Here is a 16,583-nt window from a genome sequence, read left to right on the forward strand (position 1 = left end):
CCATGAGGTCGAATGAATTGTCCGTAGAGCTCCGAGACAGGATTGTGTCGAGGCACAGATCTGGGGAAGGGTACCAAAACATTTCTGCAGCATTAAAGGTCTCCAAGAACACAGGGGCTTCCATCATTCTTAACTGAAAGAGGTTTGGAACCACCAAGACTCTTCCTAGAGCTGGCCGCCTGGCCAAACTGAGCAATCGGGGGAGAAAGGCCTTGGTCTGGGAGGTGACCAAGAACCCCCGATGGTCACTCTGACAGAGCTCAAGAGTCCCTCTGTGGAGATGGGAGAACCTTCCAGAAGGACAACCATCTCTGCAGCACTCCTTTAATCAGGCCTTTATGGTAGAGTGGCCAGTCTTAACTAAAAGGCACATGACAACCCACTTGGAGTTTGCCAAAAGGTACCTAAAGACCCTCAGACCTGATGAAACTCTTTGGCCTGAATGCCAAGCTTCAGGTCTGGAGGAAACCTGACACCATACCTACGTTGAAGCATGGTGGTGGCAGCATCATGCTGTGGGGATGTTTTTGAGCGGAGCAAAGTACAGAGAGATCCTTGATGAAAACCTGCTCCAGAGTGGTCAGGACCTCGGACTGGGGAGAAGGTTCACCTTCCATCAGGACAACGACCCTAAGCACACAGCCAAGACAATGCAGGAGTGGCTTCGGGACAAGTCTCTGAATGTCCTTGAGTGGCCCAGCCAGAGCCCGGACTTGAACCCGATCAAACATCTCTGGAGAGACCTGAAAATAGCTGTGCAGCAACGCTCCCTATCCAACCTGACAGAGCTTGAGAGGATCTGCAGAGAAAAATGGGAGGAACTCCCCAAATACCGGTGTGCCAAGCTTGTAACGTCATACCCTAGACGACTCAATGCTGTAATCACTGCCAAAGAGTTTTCAACAAAGTACTGATTAAAGGGTCATAATACTTATGTAAATGATATATTTCAGTTTTTATTGTTAGTAAATTAGTAAACATTTCTTTGGCCCCATTGCACTTAAAAAAATGTAGGCACCGTTTTGTTTTCATTAATGTCATTTGCAAGAACAAAATATTAAATCCGTTCTGTATTTGAGCTCTTCCATATTATTTTGTCTTTCCAAAGTTTAGAATCCCTGGCCAACTCTAAGCTAAGAACTTTTTCAACTTCTCACTTTATTCTTAATGTGCACCAATGGCGCCGGGAGCACCGGGAAACTTCCCCGTGGCCTGATGGTCGTTTTGGCCTGCGGTGAATAGTCAATTTGACCAGCAATAATCTAGCAAGCAGGAATGATCCATGCATCAGATGCGACTCACTCACTCGCTGCAGTGTGCCCGTGCGAGGGCGCTCCACGACGCACATAGCAACCGTCTACCTGCCTCTCTACAGATTACATTTTAGACAAGTCGCACGGCGAAATGGACAGTGAAAAGAGGAAAGGTGGAGCAGAGAGGGAGAGAATATAAAAGAGAAAGGCCATTGCCACAGACGCTGCAAAATAAGCGACATGTTCGCCAGTAAGGGACCAGGTCAGTGAAAAACACTAGCTAAATCACACACTGACACACACACACACAGGACACCCAGCATGGCTGGCTAAGTAGCCTAGCTAATAATAGTGACACAACGGCCGGTAGGCTAAACAGTTTGCACGTCTTACGTCTTCGTGGCAGAATTATATCATAGCAATGAGTGCAACATAGCGATCATAATATGACATTGAAGGCAGTATGTTTCAACTAGTAAAAAATAGTAAACCTAGACTATGGACTTGCCAGCATTTGGTCATGACTCATGCCACATAAGCTAGGGAAAGTGCACATACACTGTACAGCGAAACAGGCTTCAGTAACGTAACCATAATACATCCATGAACGTAACACAGTAGCCTGTGTGACACAGCACAGGCAATGACAAAGATCATTAGCGCATTAGTACCAGCATTACAAGTTTCTAAAATAATATACATCTCTGGGAAAGATTAAGAGACCACTCTTAATTTTTTCAGAGCTATATTGATGTAGCCTAATGATACACTAATGATAGTATGATAATAGAGTACTTTCTTTGCAAAGGCAGAGAAGGAAGCAGCAGCAGCACTAGAGCTTCAGGTGCTCCTGCAGAACAGGAGATGGTGGTCAGTTCAGAGTCAGAGTCAGACTCAGAGCAGGAACCTTCAGGTACAACTTCAGAGCACAAACCTAAACATGTAGGCTATGATTTTAGATTAATATGTACTTTATTTATGAGATTATCAGTAGGACTAATCGGGGGGCATACAATCGATGACTGCACAGGTAATACAAGTTTAAGTTTAGGTTATTTACAATGTTAATCTCGTTCTGCAGAGCAACCAGATGATCAGAAAGAGTGGGGTTCAGAGCCCAGTACAGGGAAAATAGAAAGGCACAGCGAAAGCACTGAAAATCCATTTGATTATTTTGGCCATCCTCAGTCTAAGGATTTTGACTTATTTTTTTCAGTACCACCCAAAACAAACTCCTCAAAGAGTCATTCCCAATGTATTCCACTCCAAAGATGGCACGAACAGAAAATGGCTGACATACAATGAAGTAACTCCCTCCTTGTTCTGCTCAGTATGTCTTGCATTCGCGAAACCTTCAGCCAGTGATAGTGCATTTGTCAATGGAGGCATGTAGGCCTGGAAACATGCCCATTAGAAATTACAGGAACATGAGAGAAGCAAGACCCATAGAGAAAGTGCAGAAGCCTTTTTCCTCAGAGCCAGCAAAGCAGACATCCATACCCTTCTGAGTGATAATGTCAGTTCAACGAGACCAGGTCAGAAAGAGGAGGCAGGTCATGGAACGTGATGTGAGCTTCAGAGGACACAGACATGAAGCTGCATATAACTTGGAAAACACTCATTCCAGGTGACCTCATGAAGCTGGTTGAGAGAATGCCAAGAGTGTGAAAAGCTGTGTTCAAGGCCAAGGGTGGCTACTTTGAAAAATCTCAAATATAAAATATATTTTGATTTTACACTTTTTTCGGTTACTACATGTTTGATTCCATATGTGTTATTTCATAATGTTGATGTCTTCACTATTATTCTACAATGTAGAAAAAACTATTGAATGAGTAGGTGTGTACAAACTTTTGAATGGTACTTCTTTGTGGCAGCTTCATTAAATAGTACCCGCAAAACACCATTCTCAACGTCAACAGTGTAGAGGCGACTCCGGGATCCTGGCCTTCTAGGAAGAGTTCCTCTGTCCAATGTCTGTGTTCTTTTGCCCATCTTAATCTTTTATTTTTATTGGACAGTCTGAGATAAGTTTTTTTCTTTGCAACTCTGCCTAGAAGGCCAGCATCCCGGAGTCGCCTCTTCACTGTTGATGTTGAGACTGGTGTTTTGCGGGTACAATTTAATGAAGCTGCCAGTTTAGGACTTGTGAAGCCTCTGTTTCTCAAACTAGACACTCTAATGTACTTGTCCTCTTGTTCAGTTGTGCACCGGGGCCTCCCACTCCTCTTTCAGTTGTGGTTAGAGCCAGTTTGCGCTGTTCTGTGAAGGGAGTAGTACACAGCGCTGTACGAGATCTTCAGTTTGTTGGCAATTTCTCGCATGGAATAGCCTTCATTTCTCAGAACAAGAATAGACTGACGAGTTTCAGAAGAAAGTCCTTTATTTCTGGCCATTTTGAGCCTGTAATCAAACCGACGAATGCTGATGCTCCAGATACTCAACTAGACTAAAGAAGGCCAGTTTTATTGCTTCTTTAAATCAGGATAACATTTTTCAGCTGTGCTAACATAATTGCAAAAGGGTTTTCTAATGATCAATTAGCCTTTCAAAATGATAAACTTGGATTAGCTAACACAACATACCATTGGAACACAGGAGTGATGGTTGCTGATAATGGTTCTCTGTACTAGAGGTCGACCGATTAATCGGAATGGCCGATTAATTAGGGCCGATTTCAAGTTTTCATAACAATCGGTAATCGGTATTTTTGGCCACCGATTTGACGATTTTATTTTCCTAGGCAAGTCAGTTAAAGAACACATTCTTATTTTCAATGACGGCCTAGGAATGGTGGGTTAACTGCCTTGTTCAGGGGCAGAACGACAGATTTTTACCTTGTCAGCTTGGGGATGCAACCTTATGTTAACTAGCCCAACGCTCTAACCACCTGCTTTACGTTGCCAAGGTAAGTTGCTAGCTAGCATTAAACTTATCTTATAAAAAAAAATATCAATCAATCATAAACACTAGTTAACTACAAATGGTTTGTGATATTACTAGTTTATCTAGCCTGTCCTGCTTTGCATATAATCGATGTGGTGCGCATTCGCGAAAAAAGACTGTCTTTGCTCCGACGTGTACCTAACCATAAACATCAATGTCTTTCTTAAAATCAATACACAAGTATATATTTTTAAACCTGCATATTGAGTTAATATTGCCTGCTAACATGAATTTATTTTAACTAGGGAAAATGTGTCACTTCTCTTGCAAACAGAGTCAGGGTATATGCAGCAGTTTGGGCCGCCTGGCTTGTTGCGAACTGTGAAGACTATTTCTTCCTAACAAAGACAGCAGACTTCGCCAAAAGGGGATGATTTAACAAAAGCGCATTTGCGGAAAAAAGCACAATCGTTGCACGACTGTACCTAACCATAAACATCAATGCCTTTCTTAAAATCAATACACAGAAGTATATATTTTTAAACCTGCATATTTAGCTAAAGGAAATCCAGGTTAGCAGGCAATATTAACCAGGTGAAATTGTGTCAGTTCTCTTGCGTTCGTTGCACGCAGAATCAGGGTATACAGAATCTGGCTCGTTGCGAACTAATTTGCCAGAATTTTACGGAACTATGAAATAACATTGTAGGTTGTGCGATGTAACAGGAATATTAAGACTTATGGATGCCACCCATTAGATGAAATACGGAACGGTTCCGTATGTCACTGAAAGAATGTTTTCGAGATGATAGTTTCCGGATTTGACCATATTAATTATATTTATTATATTTATAGGTTTATTATATTATAGTTAAGTCTATGATTTGATATTTGATAGAGCAGTCTGTCTGAGCGGTGGTAGGCAGCAGCAGGCTCGTAATAGTCAAAGGTATATGGTTTAGAGAGAGATAGTCGACGTGTCATAATTCCTGTAATAACTTGCGGCTGAACTTGAAAGGGGTTCCTTCGTTATTTTACCGTTCATGTCTTCCATAGAGAATGTCTTGATCTACTTCAAATAAGGTCTGTGTTTTGTGCTTAAACCGACTCGGCGTTTTGATACCCGTGTAAATCTCACTAGGTAACGTTTGTCAAAATATTTTCATAAATCCACGCTACAAAAAAATGTATCTTCGCTTATATTGATCAGAGTTATATCCTATGGATATCTACACAGTTATAAAATTGGCAAGGTGGTGTAAGCCTAAACCAAACACAGACCTTATTTTAAGTTAATCTAAAAATATCCTATGGAATAAATGAAGGAACCGCTTTTCAGATTTTGCTAGAAGGTGTCATGGGAATTATGACTCGCACTTTGGTAGTCAATTCTTACCATGCCCGTTATTACAATAGTAATAGAATATAGAAATTACAGTTTTTATTTTCAGCATTCATCACAGGGAACTTAAACTCTATTTTTATTATTCAAACAGTTGAGAGTATTTGTCTCCCAAGCAGACTCTTCAGTATCGTTGTCACTTCAGAGCTGTGTGTGTGTGTGTGTGTGTGTGTGTGTGTGTGTGTACATATAAAAAAATATAATAATAATTGGCCGATTAATCGGCATCGGCCGTTTTGGTCCTCCAATAATCGGTACCGTTATCGGCGTTGAAAATCATAATCGGTCGACCTCTACTCTGTACGCCTATGTAGATATTCCATACATCTTTTGTTTCCAGCTACAATAGTGATTTACGACATTAACAATGTCTACACTGTATTTCTGATCAATTTATGTTATTTTAATGGACAAAAAATGTGCTTTTCTTTAAAAAATAAGGACATTTCTAAGTGACCCCAAACTTTTGAATGGTAGTGTATATATTATTCTTGTTTTGTTTGGAATGTACATTTTTCTTGATTGTGAAATTGTTTGTACTCAGGTCACCATTGTAAATGAGACCCTGGTCTCAATCGGGCTGACCTGGATTAATACAACTTTTAATAAAGAAAAAAACAAATACACTGATAAATAAAATCATTTTTCCTGAGTGTACTTTTAATAGAGCTGAGATTTACTTTTAAGTGCAAAGTGTAGCAATACAGGTGAAATCAGTATTTTACCCAGACATGATGGCGTAAAAGAAAGATTGAAATGCTGTGAACCAAGAGGTTGTGAGTTCAAATCCTAGGTGAGGATATGTTGAATTATAACAACTGTTTAAATGAACAAAATGAAATCATGTGGGTCAAATTTGTAAGTTGCAAATGCTTTATACTGAAAGACGTGTGTGTGTGTGTGTGTGTGTGTGTGTGTGTGTTTCCCTAACCTTGTCAACAGACAAAGAGCTGGGAATGGATCAGTGGTTCGCCAATCAGGGCTTTGATGGGCTTAGCAACAGTAACAAGGGGTGATGTGTAATGAGGCACATATTTTCGGGGGGGAGAATGTTTCTTTAGGGCCATCAGGCAACGTCCTAAAAAAGTCTTTATGGACAGCCCCGGAAACAAGTCAGGAACTAGACAAAAACCTCCAGGGGACCATGACAGAATATTCTTGCAACGTTCCAATAAAACATTGGAGCATTAATATCTTATATTCCGAGAATATGGCAACCATTTGCTCTGTATGTTTGGTGTGACGTTGATTGAATATTCTCCTAATGCATGTAAAACCAAGTATATGCTATTTTCTAAATCACGTGAAAATATATCTGATGATTTATGCATATGTAACATTGGATGGTGCCCTCATTGATTGTGTCCCCACTTATACATTTCCAGGCATCTGGATTGATAATAGGCTTTCCTTCAAAAATCATGTAGATGAGTTAGTTAATTTAGAAGTTAGTTATTAAAATAGGCTTTTATGGGAATAGATCATGCATTTCCTTAAATAGCAGAAAACAAATAATTCAGTCAACATTTATTCCGGTCTTAGACAATGGTGATATCGTCAATATGAATGCAGATGCCACTGTTTTGAAGCCACTGGATGCAGTTATCGTAGTGCATTGTGCTTTATTACGGGTGATAGTTTCAGCACACATCACTGCACTCTGTATCAGAAAGTAGGCTGGCCCTCTTTGAAGTCTGGTAGATCGATGCATTGCACACTTGTTGTTTATAAAGCCCTGATGCATAACCTACCTCCGTACCTAGCTTCTCTGTTAACCTACGGAAATACAAGCTGTCAGACACGGTCTAAGGGATGGCTAACTCTGGAGATCCCTTCCATCTCGATAGAGTTAGGTTAGCCTTTAGCTATTTTCTACCTTGCTTGTGGAATGGTGTACAGAGTTTGCTGAAAGTGGATGAATTAGTGCCTCTGAGGCAGGTCAGATGGCTGTGTGAGGACCTTTTTAGGGAAGAATGTGTTTGTTTCTTATGATTCTATGCTTGATCTTTTTGTGTGTTTTTGCTTGCTTATATATTTTGTATGTTAACTATGTATTTTTACTATGTTTTGTAACTTTCCACAGGTCATTGCTGTAAATGTGAATGTATTCTCAGTCAACTCACCTGGTAAAACAAGGAATAAATCAATAAAGACAAAATTAAATCCTCTGTTTCAAAAGATTTTCACCCATTTGGTGACTTCAATAGAACCATATAACATGAAATCAATTATGAACAAGTATTCCCGATAATTGTTGTAAAGGAGAATGTTTAGTGAACTGTCCACTCACAACCTACCCTCTGTGTTTTGAACCAGGTGTACACCTACAAGCAGAATGCCCTCACCAGACAGAAGGTGCAGCCCATGCACCCCAGCAGCTCAGGGGGAGTGGAGGATATGGCCAGCCTGGAAGACCTTCATGACGGGGCCATCATGCACAACCTGTACCTTCGCTACCAGCAGAGGAACATTTATGTGAGTCATATTAGAATGATACTCAGGCACTCCTCACTTTGTGCAAATCAAAGTACCTCATTATCTTGATCCCAAAGACAGTTAAAACCACAAAAGTATGCATTAACAACGCTGCTATGCCTTCTTCCGAGTGTGTGAAATCTATGTGAGTGTTTACGAAGCCTTGTAAAGTAAAGATTAACACACTTTGCCATGCTGTCTCCCCTTATGGTGAGAGTAAGAATACAAGAGAATGAAAGCCCCATTGTTTAGTTCATCGAATATACATAGATTTGCCATTGATTGATACACACATTTACCTCTGTAGCTTATATTGTGTCAACATTTACAAATCAGTCAGACAATATTTCAAGTAAACTAGACCAGAATGGTTCATAAGTTTCAAGTTTCTTGTTCTGAAATAACTTCATATAGTATATTCCCAGCCCCTAAAGTAATCCATATTTCATCTCACTGTGACATTGCGCTAAAACAGTCAGGATGAAAACCAATGAGGAACTTTAATGTCTCATCGGACCATTTCAGAAAATAAATAGTTATTTTGTTTATCAGAATGAATGGATTACCTCTATGGTCCATATTTTGTCTCACTGTGATATGGCGTTAAAGTCAGGATGAAAAGCAATGAGGAACTTGAATGTCATATTTGGTATTTTTGTTATGAGATTTGAAAATAGCCATGTCCAGATGTAGAGATATACCTCTTCTTGTTTCACATGATCAGTTGAGAAGCAGAAAGTGCTGAGAAATGATCTGAAGTTTGTTTTCCTTTCAGTCCCCCACTCCTATACAAAGATCTTTCTCACACAAACACTAGTGATGAATGAAGAGGTCAGTTTATGATGAAAACAGAGAAGAAAAGTCACACATACAGTACACACTTTACTAGGACTAGAGTTGTTATTCATTCATCCATAAGGCCACACATTACTGTCAAGTCTTAGTACAGTGAATCTCTCCAGTAATGTGACATCAAACACTTTATTCATTTTGAAGACTGTGAAAGAGTGCCCGTTCATGGATGGAGGACCTCCATCCACGTGAGGACCTTTGCCACACACTCACATCATTCACTTCAATACACCACCCACTTAACCTTGTACACAAACAGAAAGATATCCAGGACATAAAACTACAGGTTAGAATGCTGGCATCCATTTTGTTAGCCATTATCTAGTCATTATCTATTCCCAGTATGTCTATCAAGATAAATCACCATCCTGCAGATTTACTATTATACTCCCATTGCTAGGATGTTAGGGGGGTTAAATGTATTAATAAAAACTGAACTAAAGCTCAAATCATACAACTGACTCTCAGAAGCACAAGTCTGTAGGCCTTACCATTGCTGGGATATATCAATTTGTGTGTCCGAATTCTGGATCAAAAGGTCACAGAAGATCATGCACATGGCCTGGTTTCCCAATGTCATCTTAAGGCGAATAACCTTTGTAGGTCCATCATTAAATCTCTGAGCTGGTTCCCAAAATCATTATTACTGAAGTTGCACTTGAAAATTCTCGTTATTTACCGACTGCTTCAGACCACTTGTAGAACAGCGGAGTACGTCGTTAGATGCTTTTTTGCCCTTCACTTTGCATTCAGAAGATCTCTGCTAAACATAGAGTAAAGATGTTTATCCAGCTCTCTGTGACCACCGATAACTTCACAACCAAGTTGACTACAAATACAAAGTTGCCAATGTCATTGCAATTGTTACACAAGTGAAGGATATGCCTAAAAATATTCTTAAAATAAAGACAGAGATAACTGCATTAAAATATAAATACAGTAAAGGCTATAGATCTATATCATGTATTTCAATCATATTGAAATCCATTTAATGTTCAGTCGATTGAGCTCTATTTCGCTAATAATAGGCTACTGTAATTTATCTAAATATTTTTCTTGATGTGCAAATCTGTGATTTAGTGTATTATTATTATTATTATTATTATTATTGGGTAAGCCGCATCAATATTTGAAGCCATATGTGGTAATATCTTTCTAGGAGCTGATACGTCGTCAGTATTGTAGATTTTTTAAATAAAAAATTATTTCTCTCTCTTCACTGAAATTAGAGCTAATATCTTTAAGCCTTTGTCTGAAGTAAAATGTATCCATAACTGTTATAGGGGTCTACCGTCCCCCCATGGCTAACCTTTGTGCACTTGAGGAATGCTTCGAGGAGTGCTTTGTTGTCTTCTTTGACTAAATCAGATGTTATTATCCTGGGTGACCTAAATTCTGATTGGGAAATGGAGTCTTCAGACAAACTAAGACTTGTAATGATCTAAACCTAAACCAGCTGGTGACTAAGCCTGCACGGCCCAACCCTTAAGATCCTTCAAAGTTAACTCTGATTGATCTTATTTTAACAAATACTCCAGATAAATATGTTACTAGCTGGATTTCCCCACTGGATATTAGTGACTATTACCCAGTTGTCTGTGTCAGAGATGTATAAGGACACAAGGCGAGACCCAGATGCAGACACAGGAGGCAGATGGTTTGATATTTATTATTATCCAAGGGGTACGCAAGAGAATGGTCGTGGACAGGCAAAAGATCAAAACCAGGTCAGAGTCCAGGAGGTACAGAGTGGCAGGCAGGCTTGAGGTCAGGGCAGGGCAGGCAGAAATGGTCAGGCAGGTGGGTTCAGAGTCCAGACAGGCAGGTTCAGAGTCCAGACAGGCAAGGGTCACAACTGGGAGGACTAGCAAAACAGAGAGAAGGCAAAAGCAGGAGAACGGGGAAAACCACGCTGGTTGACTTGACAAACAAGACGAACTGGCAACAGACAAGCAGGGAGCACAGGAATGAGTACCCAGGGACTAATGAGGAAAACAGGTGACACCTGGAGGTGGGTGGAGACAATCACAAAGAAAGGTGAAACAGATCAGGGCGTGACAAGATGTGAAAATGCATAACTAACCTTGTTTCATCACTAAGAGGAACTTTAAAAACTTTAGTGAACAGGCTTTTTTTACATGATCTTTATTTTAGTGACCTTGATTGTATTACAGCTATCCCTGAACCTGATTTAGCTTTGAGTATTTTTTCAGATGTCTTGTGGATAAATGGAGATCGAATGCCTGGTACACTCCGGAATGATCAGAAGTCATTCATAAAAGAGATGATGCTTAGGTCAAGACCAGGAACACAGGCTTAGGCCCATACTGGCAAGCTTCTTTTTGTACCCCTTTTTGTGATATCCAATTGGTAGTTAGTCTTGTCCCATCGCTGCAACTCCCAGACGGACTCAGGAGAGGCAAAGGTCGAGAGCCACGCGTCCTCCGGGCTACAGTGACCATCCAGCCAGGACGGGGTGTGCCAGCCCTGAGCTCCAGACCTCCGGTGCGCCTCCACGGCCCAGTGTGCCCCGTGCCTGCTCTGTGCACTCAGTCTCCTGTAAGTCTCCCCATTCCGGGGAGACCGGTTCCAGCTCCACGCAGGAGGCCTCCAGCGACGCTCCTCAGCCCGGAGCCTCCAGCGACGCTCCTCAGCCCGGGGCCTCCAGCGACGCCCCTCAGCCCGGGGCCTCCAGCGACGCCCCTCAGCCCGGGGCCTCCAGCGACGCCCCTCAGCCCGGGGCCTCCAGCGACGCCCCTCAGCCCGGGTCCTCCAGCGACGCCCCTCAGCCCGGGGCCTCCAGCGACGCCCCTCAGCCCGGAGCCTCCAGCGGCGCCTCCCAGTCCGGAGCCTCCAGCAACGGTCCGCAGCCCAGGGCCTTCAGCGGCGGTTCTCAGCCCGGATCCTCCAGCGGTGGTCGGCAGCGCAGAACGGGGGCTACGCCCGGAGCCGGAGCCACCTCCGTAGCTGGAGGATTGGCGGAAGGGCCTGGGTGAAGCACAGGAGCCGTTTTAGATGGTGGCCACCCTCCCTTCCCTCCCTTTAGGTTTGGGGTTGTTTTTGTGGGGTTTTTGTTTGGGGTACAGTCGGGGTCTGCACCTTCGGGGGGGGTACTGTCACGTCCTGACCAGTGAAAAGGATCATTTGCCATAATAGAATGGTCAGGGCGTGGCAGGGGGGGTTGTTTTGTGTGTTTTGGGTTTTTTTGGTTCTAGGGGAATTTGTTCTAGTTTTCTATTTCTATGCTTCGTTTTCCATGTTTGGCCGAGTATGGTTTCCAATCAGAGGCAGGTGTCTTTCGTTGTCTCTGATTGGAAGCCATACTTAGGCAGCTTGTTTTCCTTTGGGTTTTGTGGGTGGTTGCTTTCTGTTTAGTGTGTGAGTATACCTGACAGAACTGTTTGGCTGTCGTTTGTTTTTCTTTGTGAAGTGCTTTCATTCAAAATAAAAGATGAGCACTCAACATGCTGCGCCTTGGTCTGTTCACTACAACGCCCGTGACAGACACTGCCTCATCTAATTATATTTGTATGGAAACTGTTGTCCACCTTGGACAGAAAGAGAAACTCATACTGTGACACGTACCACACAAAAACTGGGGGAACATAACCATTATCGGAGCTATCATCGGAGCGGTTGTCCTCTGGTTCCAAATACTCATCGGAAGTCTCCCACTGGTCATCAGAAGGTACCTAGGGCTTGTCTTCGCAGTCTATACTGTAAAACCAACATACAGTTGTAAATAACAAACTTCAACTATAGGTCGATTTTTCTCATCCATCTATATGCAAGGACATGTATCAGGTCACGCAAATACAGTTCATACTTACACACTGTTCATTAGATCGTTGGCCTCATCGTCATCTACAATCACAGGGTCCTCACAAATGCTCATGTTTGTCACTGACATTAAATGCCCAAGGTAAACATACAGTATTTATCGAAAACTGTGTAATCACTATAAAGTTAAGTAAAAAGCAACACCCAAAGTAAACCCATAAAACTATTGAACATTTTTCCCTAAAGCTTCAACTTCAACACATAGCTCATCTAACACTTGGACTCCAGGCACCAGGAAGTAATCTTCTCTGTAGGAGGAGAGGCGAGTTTAAAATATCTTTAATTTCAGTTTGATGTTTCCAGTCATTCAACATAGTGTCCTGTTAGTCTAACACTCAATACATGTGTAGTTTTTGGGCTAAGGCTGTCAACATCTCGGCCAGTAATAATAGGCAATGTTTATCCACTCCTCAATTGTCCAGTGTTGGTGATCCCATGCCCACTGGAGCTGCTTCTTCTTGTTTTTAGCTGATAGGAGTGGAACCCGATGTGGTCGCCTGTCTGCAATAGCCCATCTGTTTGTGACCCACCTGTTAGCTTGCAAGATTCTTGCCATTCTCCTTCGACCTCTCTCATCAATGAGCTGTTTTCACCCACAGGACTGCCGCTGACTGGATGTTATTTGTTTGTCGTACCATTCTCGACAAAACACTAGACACTGTCATTTCTGAGATACTGGAACCGGCGAGCCTGGCACCGACGATCATACCACACTCAAAGTCGCTTGGGTCACTCGTTTTGCCCATTTTTAACGTTCAATCTAACAGTAACTGAATGCCTCCATGCCTATCTGCCTGCTTTATATAGCAAGCCATGGCCACGTGTCTGTAGGAGTGATCCATTTTCATGAATGTGGTCATGTACATAATAAACTGGAAGATATAGAGTGTATGTATATTCATTGTTTAGCCGGAATGGAATGTTCGTATCCTGTATATTTGACTGATATGTGGTTGACTCACCTAGCTATCTTAAGATGAATGCACTAACTGTAAGTCACTCTGAATAAGAGCACCTGCTAAATGACTAAAATGTCAAATGTAAATATTATGCATACACACCCCTTGCACAGTTGTCACATTTTGCTGCCTTACAATTAAATCTAAAAACGGATTACATTTTTTTTTAAATGTACAGATCTACACAACCTGCTCCACATTTTCACACTGAAAGAAAAGTATATAACATTTTCTAAATTAAAGCTGAATTATGTAACTTTTTGTATACAATTTATTGTATGTTCAAAAGCTCCAATAAGTTGCTAGTGGTCATCCACTGTGATACAACAGTAACACTATTGAGCCTCTAGCCTGCCTGAGAACAGCTGTATTCATTGTTTTTCATTTTCTCTGTCGGGTCGGATTTTCCCGCCAGATTTTGTGCTGCGCATAGGGGTAAGTAGAAGTTGCCCTTAACAACTGATAAAGGGTTACATATATTTTTTATGCACCTAATGGTGAAAGTAATCTGATCCTAGATGTGTTGTTAAAAGCCCTACCTCAAGCCCCCATCCTCACTTTAATGTGGGCCTTAAATATACACACATCCAAAGTACTGGAAACTGTCAAGTTTGCCACTACAACATTTCCACGACTACCGGGTTGACCGGGTGATATAACACTAAAAGGTGCAGCCGCTGAAGTTTTTGTTCGTGATGGCAGAGGTTCAACCTCAGTTTCGAACTAACCCATTTTCAAATGAATTCCCCTTTTAAATCAGGCATTCGACCAGGTCTACTCTGAATCGTGTCCTTGTTTAGCAGCCAAGAGCAATAGATTGCATAGTGGGAGGGAGATTGACAAGGGCATAAGTTTGCTTTGACGCTCATTTTTAGAGGCTGGTATTCGGGTGGTATTCTCAGTGGAAGCTTGACACATTGGTTGTGGCTATAGCCAAGCTAGGAGGACAACCTTACGTTTTCCATCCCCTGATGCAGGCTAGTTAGTGTGTTAGCTTTGGAGCAAATGAAAAGCATGAGCTGGTGCACACCCAGAGAAAATTATTTAGTGTAGAGGTCCTGGAGAATGCACAGTGATGCCGAAACATTGGTGTTTTAGCTAATAAATTACTGGGAGTTTATAAATATGTATTTATATAGCTTTGGAGCGAAACCACAAGAGAGAACTGTTCAAAAATGATTTTACCTGAAGACCCAGACCATAAGGCTACATTTGTTAGAAGCATTGTAAAAGGTTTTCTTTGTCTTTTTCACTCAAATTATGAGAGAGAAGTCATGAGATAAAGCAGATGAAATGTCTAAAGTGGAACCAAACAGTAGCAAGAGACAACTCGCCTCATATTCGAGTAGATACTGTAGATGCAATTTACAGATATGAAGGCCAAGAGTGAGGGTTGGAATACATTATCAAAGATATGGAAGGGTCATTCATGGCAACACAATTGAAGTTAAGTTATTTCCTAATTCAATTGATAATCGCATGATGACCACCTACGGTTTTGAACTAGAAAATTGAAGATTACTGGAAAATTAAACAGTCATATGACACGATTAAGTAAGTCGCACAGGCAAATTCTTTGAGGTTTCTTTTGGTCATGTGAGAAACTACATTAGATGACCAGAAGTATGTGGACACCTGCTTGTCGAACATCTCAGTATGTTGTTGCGTTAAGATTTCCCTTCACTGGAGCTAAGGGGCCTAGCGCGAACCATGAAAAACAGCCCCAGATCATTATTCCTCCTCCACCAAACTTTACAATTGGCACTATGCATTAGGGCAGGTAGCGTTCTCCTGGCATCCGCTGAACCCATTTTCATCCGTCGGACTGCCAGATAGTGAAGTGTGATTCATCACTCCAGAGAACACGTTTTTACTGCTCCACAGTCCAATGGCAGAGCGCTTTACACCACTCCAGCCGATGCTTGACATTGCTCATGGTGATCTTAGGCTTGTGTGCAGCTGCTTGGCCATGGAAAACCATTTCATGAAGCTCCCGATGAACTGTTCTTGTGCTGATGTTGCTTCCAGAGGCAATCTGCAACTAGGTAGTGAGCGTTGCAACCAAGGACAGACAATGTTTATGCGCTACGCGCTTCAGCACTCAGCAATCCCGTTCTGTGAGCTTGTGTGGCCTGCTACTTCTCAGGTGAGCCGTTTTTGCACCTAGACGTTTCCACTTCACAATAACAGCACTTACAGTTGACCGGGCAGCTCTAGTAGGGCAGAAATTTTATGAACGGACTTGTTGGAAAGGTGTCATCCTATGACGGTGCCACGTTGAAAGTCACTGAGCTCTTCAGTAAGGCCACTCCTATACAGTAAGATTGCATGGCTGTGTGCTCGATTTTATACACCTGTCAGCAACGGGTGTGGCTGAAATAACCGAATCCACTAATTGCTTCACATATTTTTGTATATGTAGTGCATCTGAAAAGTAGATAGCTTATCTCAGGCTCTGCATACTCTGCATGAGATACATTTGGTTCCTCACCTTTGAAAGACCGTCCCTTTTGGTCATTGTGTTATGGTTCTTTTCCTGTCATATCATTCACTTTCGCCACTAGAAAGCCAAAGACAGGACAAGGTAACCATGTCTTTACAAACATCAAGAACAACGTGTGTTTCACTGTGAAGTAAGGCGGCCATTTCATATTTTCAAAGCAGAAGCAGTTTCTTGGCTTTAGATACATATTTCTCATCGTTATTAGTTGGTCCCTATTTTACCAATGACCATCCCATCTCTCCTAGTCTATTCTCTCGTTTTCCCTGTGCCATTTTTCTGGTAAAACAGTCATTTAGGGCCGAGATGGGACAGCCATGGCAGGGATGATACATTTATTGGATAATTTTAACCATACGGGACCGTTCAAACATGATTATCGTAACGAGATGGCATTTGTCAAAGGTTACCCAGGC

The 16,583-nt window shown here is 41.8% G+C and overlaps 1 protein-coding gene across 3 annotated transcripts in view; it reads left to right on the top strand.

The window, feature by feature from the left end:
- The window catches only part of myo10 (myosin X), a 299,501-nt gene that overhangs the window by 115,200 nt on the left and 167,718 nt on the right, over positions 1-16,583 (top strand). For 2 of the 3 annotated variants that reach the window (XM_045693795.1, XM_045693796.1), the window contains one exon: positions 7,858-8,016. In XM_045693795.1, coding sequence (XP_045549751.1) covers positions 7,858-8,016 — 159 coding nt within the window. Of the gene's footprint in view, positions 1-1,154; positions 1,516-7,857; positions 8,017-16,583 lie in introns of those variants that run through there. The other variant, XM_045693797.1, reaches the window with a different exon arrangement.

This window comes from Salmo salar, chromosome ssa14, assembly GCF_905237065.1.
Source record: "Salmo salar chromosome ssa14, Ssal_v3.1, whole genome shotgun sequence".
Taxonomy (NCBI): Eukaryota; Metazoa; Chordata; class Actinopteri; order Salmoniformes; family Salmonidae; genus Salmo; species Salmo salar.